Below are 17,013 nucleotides of genomic sequence, written 5' to 3' on the forward strand. Positions count from 1 at the left end.
GGCCACCCTTGGCCACAAAAGAAAAAGCAGCCGCCACCCGAAGACCAGTCTCCGGTGTCCCTCCTCTTCCGCTCCCAGACCGCCGCTCCCTTAGAAGAAGAAAAAAAACCAAAGCCTTCCTTCCCACCAAGCCACTGATCTGCAGGCGATCTCCTCAGCACCGCCGCCGATCTCCCCACGACTGAAGAACCCAGCAACAGCGACCACAGCAGCGACCCCAACAGCGTCGCCCGAAGTAGAGGTTGACCCGAGGCAAAGTCGATCTGAAGAAGGGCGAACCGATCTGCTGAGAATCAGATCAAAGAAAAGCAGATCTGTAATGGAAAGAAAAAATTAAAACGAACTGCTGTTTGTGAGTTTTTCTCTGGTTGTAGGTGGCGGTGACCTTCACCGCCGGCGAGGAAAGGAAGAGGAGAAGAAGCCGCTCCAGACCCCTTTGTTTTTTCAGGTTTTCCATCGGCGGCGCGTGAACCCACGCGCCGCCAGTGACGATGGCGAGTGGGAAGACGCGCCGCCACTGTTCCCAGCACTGTTCCGGGGTGCAGATGGGCTTCCCTGCAATTTTTGGAGTTTTAGGGACTATTGTGTAACTTCTTAAATTAATTAATGTAATTTTTATTTATTTGTTTTGATTTTGAATTTGTATTCGTATTTGTATTTGTGTTGTGGATGTAAAAGAAAAGAAACAAAAATAGTGAAATGTGAATATGTGTGTTTGTATTTTTGTTTATGTCATTGAATAATAATAAAAAAAAGGACAAAAAAGAATTAATTGTTAATTTAAATATGGTTAAATATCTCAAGGACAAATAAAATCAAGTTGTATTTTCCACGAAGATATAAGGACAAGTTTCTACATATATTCGGGGATTTAATAACTGATTTATTCAAGCCTTAGAATTTAATTAATATTGACAAAAAGAATTAATTGTTAATTTAAATATGGTTAAATATCTTAAGGACAAATAAAATCAAGTTGTATTTTCCATGAAAATGTAAGAACAAGTTTCTACATATATTCGGGGATTTAATAACTGATTTATTCAAGCTTTAGAATTTAATTAATATTTTAAATTTTCAAATCACATCAGAACACAAAGCAGCTTACCTCAGGTAGGGTGTGTTAGGGGTGCTAATACCTTCCCTAACCACAACCAGTCCCTTACCCGTGATCTCTGACAAGACCAGTACATCAGGTTTTCTAGTAGCCCTCAATGAATTACTAGGTGGCGACTCTAGCGAACCAATTCAAAGCAAACGCAAAAACGAGAAATCGCCGGCCGATGTCACGCGCCAGATTTTTTTTGGGGTGCGACACAGGGGAAGGCAGGTAGGTTTTAAATTGTTAAAAAGTCGTTATAGTCGTTATAGTCATACACCCCGTTTCATTAAGTAATACTGTTCTCATAACTGATTCAAAGCACACGGCTTGTGTGTGCTCTCGTTCCTCAATAAAAGGAAGCGGTTAAGGCCAGTAAAGTTAGTAGACATTGTGTATATATATATACAGCACGGTTGTAACAGATGGGTATTGAAAAATCGAAATGAAAGCATGATGAATGGAGATGCCATTTACTCTATTGTTACCACTGTAAAACCTTACTTTCTCTATACGTAACCATTGCCAAATACTGGATTCCATCCCAGTAGGTTCCTTAGAAATAACCATTGTATCACCTTATAATGCTTTAGACCTGTTAGTATCTACTGAGGGATTAGTTAACTGGACTAATCACAGAAACGCTAGAATAAACATTATGTGGTCCATGCCAGCCATTGAAGAACTAAAATGGAATGTGGATTGTCCAGCCTTTGGCAAACCTGGTACGTAGAGCTAGAATTGGTGGGGTACTGAGGGATCATAAAGGTGTGGTGTTGTGTCTTTTCTCGGCTTTTGTTGGAATCAAGGAGTAAAAAAAAACTGAATTACTTGCAGTTTTGAAAGCTTTGGAATTAGCAGCTTCAAGCGAATAGTTATGTGGAAAAGGATTTATCATTGAATCAGATTCAGCAAACGTGGTTAACTGGATGAGAGATAAGTCGAAACGTCCATGGAAATTTCATGATATCTTCATGAGAGCTGCTAGATTTATGGCAGTGTTGAAACTGGTGCATTATGCTCATGTTTTGAGAGAAGGTAACCATGTGGCTGACTCCTTGGAAAAGCAAGGCGTTAACAGAGGCAGTGACCTTGTAGCTTGACTCCAACAAATATTTTAATCTATCTTCTGTCTTTCTTTCTCAGTAATGAATTGGGTGATTGGTGGTCTTGGTTGTTATATTGCAGAAGACACCATCAGAGGTTGTGATTGCTAATATTACCTATGTTATTTTGGTTTGGTGAAGTCATGATGGGATGTGATGAGATGGAATTGGGTGATTCTGAAGAATGTTTGAATTTTAGCTTGGTGTGATGATTTGCAGGATGAATATAGCTAGATCAGGAGTTGGGGTTATATTGTGATGTATTCATTAGTTTTTCTGGTTTGTTCGTGCTGGGGTTTTCTTGCTCTCTCATATCAGTTATCTTATATGGTGGCTATTGTTTGTATCTGTGATATGGGAGCAATCTGGAAGTGTATTTAAAGAAGAGAAGTTAATACTCTGTTATTCAACGCTGCGGATAAGGGACAGGTCAACGATGAAGATCTTGTGTGGCCGGTGTTCTTCAGTTAGATTGAAGAACAATACTGATACAAGTAACCAACCATCTTGGCTTTTCTTTGCTTGTCTCCAATTTGATGTTGCTTATTTTTCAGCCTAAAATTCATTACTTTCACTCGAAAGGAGCACATGAATAGCCAGTTCAAAGACCACCGTTGGCACTGCTGCTGGGGTAAAGAGCAACTCAGGAATCTGCCTGTTGTATATAGATTTTTTCAATTCGATATCTAGTTCCTTCATTTTTTTTTATGGGTAGCTAGGTCCTTCATTTTTTTAGTATGATGGAAAAAAATAATAATTTTATTAATGATAGAAGCCTAGTAGAACTATAACACTTTCCCTAGCTATATATACAATGCAAGAACCATGAAGCACTCGATTTTTCGGTCTACTACTGTGTGATGCCGTCATTTGTTTAGTGTGATTTACAAAAATAATAATTTTATTAGTGATGGTAACCTAGTTAAACTAAAACACTTTCCCTAGCTTAATTAGCCAAAAAACAAGGCCAGTCAACATGCGTGGATGCCACAGTGACCATCTTCCACGGGCAGATAGTTTTATGACTTCCGCCGGCACCTGTACATGTCATGTTTTCTCAGCCCTCTTCACCAACTTTCCTTATAATGCCCTAATGCAATTAATCAAGCCCTTTATTTAGCCTTCTTTTTTCCTACACCATCTCAAAAGGATTTGATGCAAAAATAAAAATAAAAACAGTGCCATATATATAGAATCTAAAACAAAAACAAAAGGGAGTTAACCAATCCTCTCTACTCTAAATCTAACATAGAGAGGAGAGGCAGAGGCAGAGCTAGAGAATAGATGGAGGGAGGGAGGGTAAAGAAATGTTTTGTCTCGTCACAAGCAGTGATGGGCATGTTGATGGTTCAAGTGATGGCAACAGGAATGCAATTGCTTTCCAAAATCATATTGAATAATGGAACATTTGTGCTTGCACTTATGACCTATAGGCATATAGTTGCTGCCGTTTGCATGGCTCCCTTTGCTTTCTACTTTGAAAGGTATGTCATCTTGTCATCAATCAATTTCGTCTCTGTCTTTGACACCATTTTTCTCAGTTTCTTTTTATTACTGCTGTGGTTGCAGAGGCATGATCAAAAGTAAGATGAACTGGTCTGTTTTTTTCTGGCTTTTTGTTAATTCCTTGTGTGGGTAAGTAATTTTCCTTTCTAGTATGAACATTTTTGCTGTGTTTTGAATGATATCGCATTCAAATTAATTTAAATTCACACTTATTGGACTGGATAGAACTAAATCTAATCATATTTGAATTTCATTTCAATAAATCAATAAATTTCAAAAGAGAAAAACATAGCCCGTTTAAAAGGAAAACGATTGATTTAACAAATGATCAAGAGAATAAGGAATTAAACACAGAAAACAAAAAGAGATTTTTATATCATACAACACTATCATTTACTTGCATTTGTGTGTTTTATTATACAATTAAGAAAATATTTTTTTTCTTGAAATTTTTTGTTCTTATATTTCTTGCATATTACTTTAATTATACTACGGGAAAAGAAATTCACATTGCATCACATTTATTATTTCCTCATTAATGTTAATTCTTTTACCATTTTTGGAGTCATCATTTAAATGTGTATGGCTGCAATTGAATCACAATTAATTGCATGCATTTCTGACTAAACAACTTAGTCTTGTTGTCTTTTGACTTAGGTAGAATATATAGTGTTAACAAAGTATTTTATTTAATGCTATTTTCAAAAGAATGCTGATATCGTGAGTAAAATTAGTGATATATATATATATATATATATATATATATGAATATTTATTGAACCTTTTTTTGTAGTATTTGATGTATAAAATCATATAAAATAATATTTATTTAACCTTTCTTAACACATCTTAAAAGGTATTGTAAGAATTAGAATTGATTTAAATTTGGCCCCTTTTTAATGTGATTAAATAACTACAAAAAAATATGCAAATGACTCGATTCAATTACTTTTTATACTTCAAGCAAATTCATGAATTAACTAACTTTTTGAAATTGTATCTTGCGACTCAAGATTGGCGATTCAAATCTTAATATATACAAATCGAAGAAGATTCATCCTAAATGTCTAAGTTGTAAGAAGATATATATAACACAAATGTAAGCATATGACGCAGGATATTGTTTGCTATGGGATTGTTCTATTACGGTCTCAAAGATACCTCAGCTACATATGCTGTCAACTTCCTCAACTTGGTCCCAATAGTAACCTTTGTTTTCTCCATCATCTTGAGGTACTTTGATTTATTTAAATCCCAGATTCACTACATAGATTCAAATACATGTATCATACATTTTGATAGCTTTATATAAATCCGAAAATTAAAACTAACCAAGTGGTTAGACTTGAGAAATTAGGACTGGGTACTCGAGCGGGGAAAATCAAGATATCAGGAGCCATATTATGCGTTTCAGGAGCTATGATAGCTTGTCTTTACAAGGGAGAAACGTTCCACCTTATCCATAAAACTCTTCAACATCATGTTCAAGTCAAGTCATCTGTGCTTCATAAGACTCGTGGTACGATCTTGCTCGTTGGCAGTTGCTTGTCTTATTCTTCATGGTATATATTGCAGGTTTGTATCGATGTATTATTAGCACTTTCAATATCTATCCTTAATCAGCCATGACCAAGTCATTTTGAATGGCTATGTGATTCAGAGCGCTACTTGCTTGTGTCTTTGATAGGCCAAATTGCTCAAGGTTTTCCCATTCAAATATCATACAACCATGATCACTTGTATCTTGGCTTCCATCCAATCAGCAGCAATAGGTCTATGCATTGATAGAAGTAACGCCGCTTGGAAGCTTGAGTGGAATCTGCAGCTACTTACCATCATCTACTCAGTAAGTCTATACCCAGAAATTAATTCTTGGATATAATTAATTATGAATTATGATGATATCTGATGATCCACTAGCTCTCTTATAATCTCAAGGTATCAAGTCTCTCCTCGATAAATATGTTTACAAGACTAACCCATCACAGAGTTCTAAGCTAGTTACAGGTGGGATAGCGTATCTGTCAAGGAACCAGTCATATTATAATTATGGATATGGACATGTATCGTCAATGATGTTTCTCACGAGTTAACACATGGGATTTAATCTTTGCAGGGATCCTTAGCCTCAGCTGCAACATTTTGCTTGATTAGTTGGGCTGTTGTTAGAAGAGGCCCTTCTTATCCTCCTATGTTCAACCCGTTGACACTAATTTTTGTGGCAGTTTTGGAAGCTCTCATAATTGGTGCAGAAATCACTGCTGGCCAGTATGTTCTTTCCTTTCTTTCTTTTTTAACAATTAATTTATTGTTTCCAAAATCCAACCTCACATTTTATTGCTAATTAAATGGAAATTATTATGATTGCAGATTGCTGGGCATGGTTTTGATAATAATCGGTTTGTACTCCTTTTTGCTGGGAAAAACCAAGGAGATGAAAAACATGCCCAAGTCGAACATAGAAGCTGCAGAAGCTGCCACGACAGTAGAATCTACAAAGGTTCAGCCAATGGATTCAGTGAAGCCAGCTTCTCCTCTTACTACCACTAATGAAGATATAGAATCTGGTTCTGTCAAGGATGTTGTAAATCTTTGAAGAGGGAACACAATGTACGTATATCTCTGCATTTCGTTAGGATCTAAATTAATTTGAGAATAAATCCTTTGGTTACAAGTTTAGAAACAACTCAATGGTTTTATTAAGGATGCATTGTAAATCCTTGAAGAGTGAACAGAACGTATATCTTTGCCTTTTCTTTGGGATCCCAATTTGAGAATAAATCCTTCGATTACAAATTTAGAAACAACTCGGTGGATTTTATTAGGGAGGCAATATTCGCACTCCTAAAAAGATTAGATCAAGTCGATTTACATGAACTCATGAATCCATCATTATAATATAATATAGTTTCACCACCACTTTAATGTATAAATTAACTTCTTGGTAGAAAGATTTCTATTCTTCTGGAAAGAACTTTTTCTCATCTTAGAGTTATGATTCTATGTATGTTTTGTTAATTGAGTTATTAGAAATTCAAGTTCATGAATGACAATATGGTTAATGGATTTTGAATTTGTCCCGTCATGAACAACTTAATCTAAGACAATAAGTTTAGTTTTCCAAAAAAAAAAAAAAAAGACTTTTTTCATAAATAAATAAAAAACTTGAAGATTATTTTTACTTTGTCAAGAAACAATAATTTATAATAATCATCTTAATTTTTTGTGTGTTTGATAATCTAACTATAAAATTTATTATTATTTCATTCAAATTTAAAAATTAACATAAAAAATCATTTTTATTAGCACTTAAATAAGGAGTTTTTTATATTATATTTTACAATAAAAAATTAAACTTGGTGTCACAACAAATATGGTTGCAGAAATATGAGGCAGGTTGTAGAAATATAATTACTGAATTTGATTCTCAAGAAGCTAGTAGGTTTGCTGAGCATGGATTAAATGCTATTTTTATCCCCTTTTTCCCTTGATTTCTGAGCTCAGAGACTTGAAGAAGGAAAATTGGTTATGCTCTTTCAAGCATTTCGTGAAGCTAATGCGTGTTCTGATTTTTTTTAGATAAACAAGGGTTGCTCTTCCTTGGTTCCTCTTCACATCTGGAACCAATCCCCTTCAGATATTTCTCTCTTGCTTTTTGTTGATGCCTCGTGTGTTTTTCTTAAGAGAAGTTAGTTTTGCTTTTTTTTCTTTTCTATTTTTCTTTTGTTATATCATTTGAGAAAAAAAAACTAGTTTTGCGTGTGTCTTCTTCTGTGAGAAAAAAATAGTAATAATTCACCAATTTATGTAAGTTTTGAATGTTAATCAACCCACTCCTATCTCTTCCTTCATCTCACATTCCACAATCCCTCAAAAAGTAATTTAAAAATAATAATAAGGATTAACCACAAAAACTTTATGCAATTATATTTTTTAAAGTGTTTTTTATTCAGTAATGATTTAAAAACATCAAATAAAATATTAATTTAAAATTAAAAAAAATAAAAAAATTTAATGTTTTTTTAAAATGTAAAAATAAATGATTGGTTTCTACAAATAGGAAGCCTCTGGGTCTCTTTTAACACGTGTTACTATGTACAATTTACCAAGACTGCCTGAAAGTTGGAGTGGAATGTATATAAAAGTAGTTTCCATCACCTACTCAGTTAGCTTTTTGACCGATTTACATGCTATTAATTGCTATAATAACATAAATTATGTGTATAATTAATTCAATACTCGGGGACATATTAATGATCTGCTGGTGATATAAATGATTGATTTAAATTAATTTTAAAAAAAAATATATTTTTTTGATGTTTTTTAGATTATTTTTATATATTAATATCAAAAATAATTTTTAAAAATTATAAAATAAATTATATTAATATATTTATAAATAAAAACTACTTTAAAAAATAACTACATTTATATTCTTAAACACGTTGTACTCGTAAAAATGTAGCTGATTGGTTAAGAGCTGGGATAAGAACTTGCTAGACGATGAATTATGCCACGTTTCCTACAAATGTGCATTGACCTCTTCCCTGCTCTCGTGGACAATTAGCCGGATCTTATGTAGATCTACTTTCAACCGACAATTTATTTATGAATCTGTCTAATATTTCTGAGCCACACTCAGAAAAACATGGATTTGAGTACAACTATAACATTATAACCTGATAACCCTAATTTATACCCATATTTAATCTTTTAAAATTACCAAATATTTCCTAACCTAGAAAAGGATAAAAACACCCTTGAAATCATTCTTATTCTTTGAATTTAAGAGCAATTCCATAATGTTATCGTTCTAAAAAATAAAAATACAAAAAACCCTTTATACAAGTTTAATATTTTTTTTCCTTTTAAGGGTATCATTGTAATTTTACTGTTTAAAGAATTGCAAAAAAATAAAATAAAAAACCCTTGAAACAAAGTTTTTTTTCTCTCTTTAAAAACAACAAAGTAGTAAAAATATATATGTGGATTAATTTATCTCGTAATCTCTAATGGACTTCTTTGAAAAAATAATTTTACCAGCAAAAACATCAACATGTACTATTTCAATAAACAACGTAATATATATATATATATATATATATATATATATATATATATATATGTTTAGAAAGTGTAAAGGATCATAATAAAACACTAATAACATTTTTTTTAATTAAAATCAAACTTAATCAAATCCAGTAAATTTAACCGATTCAAACAATGGATCTGATTAATAAGGGAAAAAAAATTATAACTCTTATACTTGAACTTCTTGCCTTCGTTTTTCTAAATTTATGCTCTCATCCTTTTTTATTTATGTTTTATATGTAGTAAAATATATTTACATATATTATTATCGACTCAATATATAATTGGATCCCTAACTGAACCAATGATCCATTGATTAATAGTTTTGGCCAAATAGTTGTTCGGTTTGGATTTAATAACATTGTTAGAATCGAGAGGCCTGGTCTTGATATAGGCTTCCTGTCGAAGGTAATACCTCCTGAAATGTGAGAAAATATTTCGTGGGCCAAATTAGATTGAAATTGAAGTAAAGTAATGCTGGACCAGAAACATGGACAGACAGCAGACAGAATTAGAATGAGACAAGTGGTTAGAAGCAAGAACATGAAACTTAAAAAGCACACTAACAAGAACGCGAATCCTGCTCAAGTTCTTGAGGATCTGAAGTCCAAGAATTATAACAACATGCAGGAAGAAGAAGAGGTCAAGGGCCAAGGGGAGATGAACAGACGCCGGCCATTGGCTTTACGTGCAGCTCAAAAGTAAACACCAACCACCACCTATCACATCACGCATGGGCCGAAAGCTACCAAAGAAATGCTACCTGCACGTCTTGTTCATCACACATTATAATTATTTATAAAATTAATTACTAATCTTCTCTTCACTTGTACTACTTCCTCATTAACCTTATGTCATGTGTTCTTCAAATGTTAATTTCTTTTATAATTAATTTATTTGATAGTGTCTTGAGACTAATTGACTTTCAAATAATCATAATAATTGACGGAAGTATAGCTTTTGTGATGCATCATTGTCCAATCTTAAATTATATCCTAAGCCGCCGTCCCTTCTTCTCTTTCTTTATCTTTTTTTTTTCTCCTTAATCTTAGTGTTCATGACCCTCCTTAAATCATAATTTTCCTTACAATATTCCTCATACATCAATACATATTGTCCCTAGTTTTACAAACATTATAATTAGCCTATTTTCTTAATTCAAATGCTTAAAGAATTCTCTTTTTCCAATTCTCTTTTTCCATGCTTCACTTACTGCATTATCACTTATATTTGATTTGAGAATTAAAAGAAGAGTTGGCATTGTAATTAGCAAATTAAAGATTTTCCAAACACTATTGAACTAACAATATTAGTTTTATATATATATGTATATAGTGTTGAACTAGTAAATTGCATCATCCATTAATAATTAGAATTAAAATCCCAAACCAAGCACTAACAAATAAATTAGAGTAGTTTGTTTTTTAATTAAGTATTTCAATTTGGCAAAGATAGTGTGTGATTTACCATATTTTATTCTTTTTCCATATAATATAATGCAGTTTGGATACTATAGAGCATATACTTTGATCTTAGGCCTTGGCTTAAAACGAATTTGGTGCACATACAGATTCTATATACGTCCAACTCCAACAAGCCCTAAAACGACATCAATGGATAAATGCCAAGGAGCTAGTGGATGAGCTTTGTTTGTTCACTCTGTGGCAGAGGCCTCTCCACAACTTCTCAGCAGGAAAGCTAAAAATTATGTGGGGGTCCATGCAAATTGATGCATATGCTTATTATTTCTTCATAATTATACCCACATATCCCTTATAAATACAGTGGGCCCTGTCTTAAATTCACTCCACACCTTGCTTTGCTCACCTCAAAAATGTTTTTGGCACATTTCTATGGTGTTTTATGTGTACCGAAGAGAAGGAACGACATAATTAATTAATGTTAGACACAATAGCATGAATAAATATTAATAAAATTACAAGCTAAAGGGAACAAAAATAAGAAAAAACATGCAAACGTTTCAAAGTGGGGTGATATGCACTTGTTTGATATTCGACTGACTTGCACTTGAGAGTAAAGTTATGAACCCAACTTCCTGATTATCATAATAACAATAATAATAAACCTAAGAGGTTATTCAAGTTATTAAGGAAATATGTTCATTTTTTAACTTTTTAGATTCAAATTTTAAGAATATTGCACAAGTAAATTTATTAATTTATACTCCGGATTTATAAGAAGAATCCACAATTAAAATCATTTGAATATATATTTTATTATCAAATAATAATAATAATAATAAAAAACTTATATATCACAATGCAGTACCGTTTGACATTATGATCTAACCACACTTTTTAATATTTTTTAATTTTTTAAAAATTTTAAATTAATGTTTTTTATCGTTTTAATGTAATGATATTAAAAATTAAAAAATATATATTATTTTAATATATTTTTAAAAAAAATAAATTCTCAAATAGACTATAAAGCAAAAACTAAGCTATAATAGGCATGTTGATTGCAATAAACTTTTTTAGGCAACGGTTAATTAAATTAAGTCATAACCATATTGCATTGCATAGACTATATAAAGCGTAGACCTCGCCCAAGAATGAAGAATCAAGGGAATGAGGTTGCCTTTCTTTAGTCGCAACGCACCACCATTTTCACAATATTCTTGCTATTCTTCTTCTTCTTCTTCTTGTTGGTGGTGGTTTTGCTGCTGCCTTCCTCCTTTGATTGGCTGCTTCAAAACGGCCTCCATTACTGCCACCACAACCTTTTCCGTCAAAACTAGCCTCCCCTCCTCCCCTGCCACCACCCCACTTGCAATCTCTTCTTATTTCTTTCTGTTGTGGTGCCTCAGAATTTGATCATTTGTTTTGGAATTTGAATACAAGAAAGGTTAGAGAGAAAGAGATAAAATGAGAAAGGAAAGGAGATCAAGAAGGATATCAAGAATAGGGAGTTATGCAATATCATCATCAATGTCAATGAGAGATCATCAGCAACAACCTTGTATAACTTGTACAACGTTTAACATTCTTGCACCTATCTATAAACGTCTTAACATTAACAATGATCAGGATCAGAATTCACGTGAAAGTGATTACAGGGCCTATTGGCTTGTCAGAAACCAGAGGATTTTGGATTCCTTGTTGCGTGAAAGATCTTCCATAATTTGTCTTCAGGTTCTTCTCTCTCTCTCTGCCTCTGTCTTTGTCTCTGTCTCTTTATGGTTTTGATGATTGTTTTGATTTGTTTGTTGATTGTTTCAAATTGGTGTAGGAATTTTGGTTGGGAAATGAAGAGTTGGTCAACATGTATGAGAAGAGATTAGGTGATGCAGGCTATCTCAACTTCAAGCTTGCACGAACCAACAACCGTGGTGATGGTTGGTACCTGCCTTTCTTCTTCATTTCTCATCTTGGAATTTTCTCTGGAATCCCTTTTGTTTATACATTTAAAATTTGATTTCTTTTTAATGAATTATGTTATTTCATAGTTTACCATTTTGTGCTAAGATCGAAACTTTAATACAACTTTTGGATCATGTTGGACTTCCTGTAATCAGACATTAAAGGCCATGCTCCAGGAGTTTGCTAATTTGATCTGCATTTGATGTTTCTTGTTTCATCAATTGTCCCATCACTATTGCCTAGTGGTTTAATGTCTCGAATTTGGACAAAATATGGAAGAAATCTCCCAAATTTGACCAATTCCTTTGCTTCCTGCTCTCTTTCACTATCTTCAGGAGAATTCTTCCATGTTTTCAAAAATAGGAATAAAGAGCTTTAAGTTTTGTTGGAGGTTGGGGATTTTTGTTGAGGAAATAAACTGGTCTTAGATACAAATGAATTGCAGAAGAAACAATGAACAAAATTTTCTTTTGTTGAAACCTTTCGAACATACTGTGTCATTGTATGATATCCCAGGCCTACTGATCGCTGTGCGCAAGGACTATTTCAGAGTTATTAACCATAGGGAATTGTTGTTCAATGACTGCGGGGATCGAGTTGCTCAGTTGTTACATGTTGAATTAGCTGCTCCTTGTTCACCATGCCGGAACAATGACACTCGCCAAGAAATTCTCATTGTCAATACCCACTTGTTATTTCCTCATGATTCAAGTTTGTCTCTTGTGAGATTGAATCAGGTAAGTACATTTTTCCACCCTTTGTTTTTCTCTTTTCTATCTTCTTCACAAGTAACTTCTCACTATCCTTGGTTTTGGCCTGTGTTCTATGATTGCAAGAACAGGTCTACAAAATCCTGCAGTATGTGGAATCTTACCAGAAAGAAAACAAGCTTAGCCCAACGCCTATTATGCTTTGCGGGTAATTACATGTTCACATGCTACATGTCATGAAGAAACTACTCCCACTTGGTAGATTCTTTGTCCTTCACACGATCACACTCCTTGTATTCCTTATCCTTTACTTTGTACTTTCTGCAGTGACTGGAATGGGAGCAAACGGGGGCATGTTTACAAGTTCCTCAGGTCACAGGGCTTTGTATCATCGTATGATACTGCTCATCAGTACACTGATGCAGATGCTCACAAGGTCCTTATTTTCATGTTCAAACTAGTAATAATTTATTTTCTTCGGTAGAAATCACTTTGTTGGTTTCATCCGATGCATAAATTTCTCATTCCTTTCATGTGTTGTGTGCTCAGTGGGTTAGCCACCTTAATCATCGTGGAAATATTTGTGGCGTGGATTTTATATGGCTTCTTAATCCCAATAGATACCGCAAGCTACTAAAAACAAGTTGGGGTGAAGCAGTATTTGGCATGTTCAAGGTCAGATTTTTATTCTTAAACATTAACCTGGAATTCTCTGTTTTCATGTTCTTAACACTTCAACGATCTCACTCTGTTTATTGTTGGGCTTATTCTGTACATTTCTTTGCTATCTACACCTTCTCTAGCTCAATTGATGGTCACTTAATAATATCGCTGGACAGTGTAAATAAAAAATTAGCAAGCCATCTTATCTTGTGGATGTCATGTAGTTAATGTTTCTTCTTTGAAGAGACATCCCCAAATGACCTAAAATGTTTCTTCAACTTCACAGCAAGAAGGACGCCAATTGTCGGTCAACTAAGGCATTTGTAATCTCTCATCTCTTTTGCAACTTCCAGTTACTTCTTAATGTCCCATAGAAACTGTTGCCAAGCTGGTTGTTTTGGAGTGAACACGTATATATATATTTTTTTTTTGTGGTTTGCGTTGGCTTTGTAATGTCAGGGACATGGAATTTAAAAATAGAATTTTATCAACGTTGGGAGAACAATTCTTGAGTTTCTGTCTCTGAAATAGAATTTTCCATTTCAGTATCTGCTACGGAGAGCTTCGCTGACAGAAGAAGATGCCTTTGTCTTTCTAAAGGCTGATAGTGATAGTGACTGCATTACCTACTCAGGCTTCTGTGAAGCTCTTCAACAGGTAAGATAAGTGGAAGCTATATTATCTCCTATCAATGCGGTTGCGTAGTAAGATGTTTTTATTTATTTCCTTGACAACTCATACATAACAATGTTCTAAATATTGCAGCTTAATTTAACCGGCCACTGTTATGGACTCAGCGACGAAGAAACAAAGGATTTGTGGGTGCAGGCAGACATTGATGGGAATGGTGTTCTTGATTATAAAGAATTTCAGGTAACTTAAAATACTTTCTGCAATCCACAAATCAGTTGTACTCTTGCCAACATTTGTTTATGTTTATAACCAGATGAATGGTTTCCATGTATTTGCTGATCTTTACGTCAAAATGTGTATATCTGCTACATGGCTTGCTGTGATATCTGTTTTATCATATTGGTTTCAGAAAAGAAAGCAATTCGACATGTTAATACCTGTAAAAAAGTGTTCTAAACTATGATGTTCACATTGTGGGATTTTTGGAACTACAGCAGCGAATTTGGAATCCTACATGGTCAGAGCAGAAAGATGATGAAATCCAAGACGATAATCTTAAGGGTAGAGAAGAGCAAACAATTGGTTTCAGTGTGGAGAATGCTGTTCTCTTCCCTCCTGAAGTAGAGAAAGGAATGTGGCCTGAGAACTACTCTCTTTCAGATCATGCCCGACTAACGGTGGTGTTCTCACCAATAAGAATGCCATGCTCACAATTGAAAGCAAACTAGGAACAAGATTTTAGAACAGAATGAACGAGCAGAGCATGAGGGGCAGCAAACAGGTTGTCACGAGGGGGTTGCTAAAACAGGCACAAGAATTATCTAGTGAGAGAGAGGCTTTGAATTCTCTTTCAGATGGATCAAATTGCAAATTGATTTTTTTCTCCAAATGTAATAGAGTAGCCTTTAGAATGTCAAAGTTGAGAGGGTGACATGTTGCAGCAAACTCTCCAATGGACTTGCTTTTGAATATTCAAGGACTCCAGTTGGGTACTGATGGACTTGACTAGCTGTGCCAGTCTCGTTGTTGGATTCCAGGTTCTGCTTCATCTGTTTGCTCATTGACAATGAAATAGGAACAAGGTGAAGAAGAAGAGAATAAACGAAAGAGAGCAGCGGTGGAAATTTACTCTCGTGGATAGAAGCAGGCATGCATCACCTCTCCTGGATAGAAGGGCAACAGCAGATTGCTTCAAGCATTTTGGCCATATTTAGGATGTAGGCATAAAAGAATCTTCTTATAATAGAGTTTTGCCCTGACTCTGTAATATGTTGTTATAAATACAAGTAGTGGTAGTAATTCATCAAATTGTAGAGAAAAAAACCTCAGAATCTAATCCATATTTTTATCTGTCTTCCTTTATAATGCATCTCTCAGGCAACTATGGTTGAAAAAAAAGTTGCCTTCAAACATTTTTATGTACGTGAAGCCTCAACTAGGCAGAGAGTCGAACGTTGGAACTCTGATATTCATCTGCTGGTTTTTAAGGTTGAGAGAGCGATCAGTACAAGAAACACTAGATTCCCTGATCTTGTCGATCTGTTATTTAGAAGCAGAGTATCTCTAGATTATCCAGAGAGATTCAATGGTCCATGGGGGTGTCAAGTATATGTGGCCACGTATGGTACAGATGGGACAATCGCACATGACCCTTTATTGTGTTATACGATGGGTTGCCACTCTTGATCTTCCCAAACAAACAAGTTACACTTACCTTAGCTTCATTTATTAAAGCCGGCATTGAGGGAAACTAGTTTTTTAGCTTGGGTGGATTGACTTTACTCGTCAGATTAAAATCTATTTTAATATATTTAAAAAAAATGTATTTTTTAAAAAATTTTAAAAGAAAAACCAACAAAAGTGAATTTTGGAGGGATCACAAAGTTTCAAAAATAGAACCCATCTACCACACATGGCCAACAAGATTATAGAGCCTCACAACCTAACATTTTTTTTCCAAAGAGGATTGAGACTACGAAATTGATTACTATTTTCTATAAAGAAAGGACCAAACTTTTTGACTCTTGTGGCCGCTTCATGAATCACGTAATTTAATTGCCTTTTGAAAGTTCCGTACAAAAACAAAAGAAAAGATGTAAAGATTTCAGACTTGAATGACATATAATGCAGGAGGACGTGTAAAAATAAACTGAAAAACTAAAAAGGAGTGACCCCCGAATTATCCAAGTATCGCTCCTGCCTCCAAGGGAGGAGAAGTATAAAACTATGCTCCACTTTTGGCACAATTTCCAGCACCAAAAATTAAGTAGCCATGGTGAACAAAATTATTATTTTAGGGTTCCAGGCGGGTCACGTCTTACTTTTTCCTTGCTTCTTCTTCTCCTTCTTCTTCTTCTGTTTTAATTAAGAAAAATAAAAGGTATATCCATGTAGGGGCGGGCATGCAAAAGGTTAAAAGAGAACAGGGAAAGGTTATACTTTCAGAACTCCACTACCTCATCATCAACTTTTTTTATCAAGGAATAATCAAGGATGTGCAAAGCCCTAATCCAAGAGATCATCGTTTTCAAATACGAAAAAAATAAATAAATAAAAGCATCGTATTATATAATATTCCAGCAAGCATATATAGCAACAAATTGAGTGCCAAAACACACACGCACATACAATTTGCAGCGAAGAGAATAGGCATTTCACTCTTGTCTTGGATGGAAATTTTATATTTGGAAATGTTGAGAGACTTGGCATTGTATCTTCTTCAATGATGTTTGGAGTGATGGATTAGTTTTTTACTTTGATTCGAGGCTTTTAGATTTTATAAAGCAAAAGCAGCTGTGGGCTAGAGAGGTCCCAGCAAGAGT

General features: G+C 34.3%; 2 protein-coding genes across 2 annotated transcripts; both read left to right on the plus strand.

Moving 5' to 3' along the window:
- Positions 1-3,128: 3,128 nt before the first annotated feature.
- Positions 3,129-9,507, plus strand: LOC118058050 (WAT1-related protein At1g43650). The gene is made up of 10 exons (XM_035070768.2): positions 3,129-3,689; positions 3,775-3,840; positions 4,828-4,944; positions 5,055-5,286; positions 5,399-5,557; positions 5,828-5,979; positions 6,082-6,295; positions 7,291-7,379; positions 9,126-9,210; positions 9,301-9,507. The coding sequence occupies exons 1-10, from the start codon at positions 3,490-3,492 to the stop codon at positions 9,505-9,507; spliced, it is 1,521 nt and encodes a 506-aa protein (XP_034926659.1). The 5' UTR covers positions 3,129-3,489.
- Positions 9,508-11,378: 1,871 nt separating this feature from the next.
- On the plus strand, positions 11,379-15,512 carry LOC118058049 (uncharacterized calcium-binding protein At1g02270). The gene is made up of 9 exons (XM_035070767.2): positions 11,379-11,957; positions 12,055-12,160; positions 12,702-12,922; positions 13,027-13,103; positions 13,223-13,331; positions 13,445-13,570; positions 14,105-14,215; positions 14,324-14,431; positions 14,686-15,512. Exons 1-9 carry the CDS (start codon positions 11,691-11,693, stop codon positions 14,917-14,919), a joined length of 1,359 nt encoding a protein of 452 aa, XP_034926658.1. The 5' UTR covers positions 11,379-11,690; the 3' UTR covers positions 14,920-15,512.
- The last annotated feature ends 1,501 nt before the right edge of the window (positions 15,513-17,013 follow it).

This window comes from Populus alba, chromosome 12 (assembly GCF_005239225.2).
Source record: "Populus alba chromosome 12, ASM523922v2, whole genome shotgun sequence".
In the NCBI taxonomy this organism is placed as follows: domain Eukaryota; kingdom Viridiplantae; phylum Streptophyta; class Magnoliopsida; order Malpighiales; family Salicaceae; genus Populus; species Populus alba.

Excerpts from the sequence above, each read along its gene's own strand:
- LOC118058050 (XM_035070768.2), top strand. The coding sequence starts at position 3,490 with ATGGAGGGAGGGAGGGTAAAGAAATGTTTTGTCTCGTCACAAGCAGTG. Across the intron at positions 3,841-4,827 it reads TTTGTTAATTCCTTGTGTGG|GATATTGTTTGCTATGGGAT; the intron begins GTAAGTAATTTT and ends CATATGACGCAG. Across the intron at positions 5,287-5,398 it reads CTTCATGGTATATATTGCAG|GCCAAATTGCTCAAGGTTTT; the intron begins GTTTGTATCGAT and ends TGTCTTTGATAG.
- LOC118058049 (XM_035070767.2), top strand. The coding sequence starts at position 11,691 with ATGAGAAAGGAAAGGAGATCAAGAAGGATATCAAGAATAGGGAGTTAT. Across the intron at positions 11,958-12,054 it reads CTTCCATAATTTGTCTTCAG|GAATTTTGGTTGGGAAATGA; the intron begins GTTCTTCTCTCT and ends AAATTGGTGTAG. Across the intron at positions 13,332-13,444 it reads CTGATGCAGATGCTCACAAG|TGGGTTAGCCACCTTAATCA; the intron begins GTCCTTATTTTC and ends TTGTGTGCTCAG.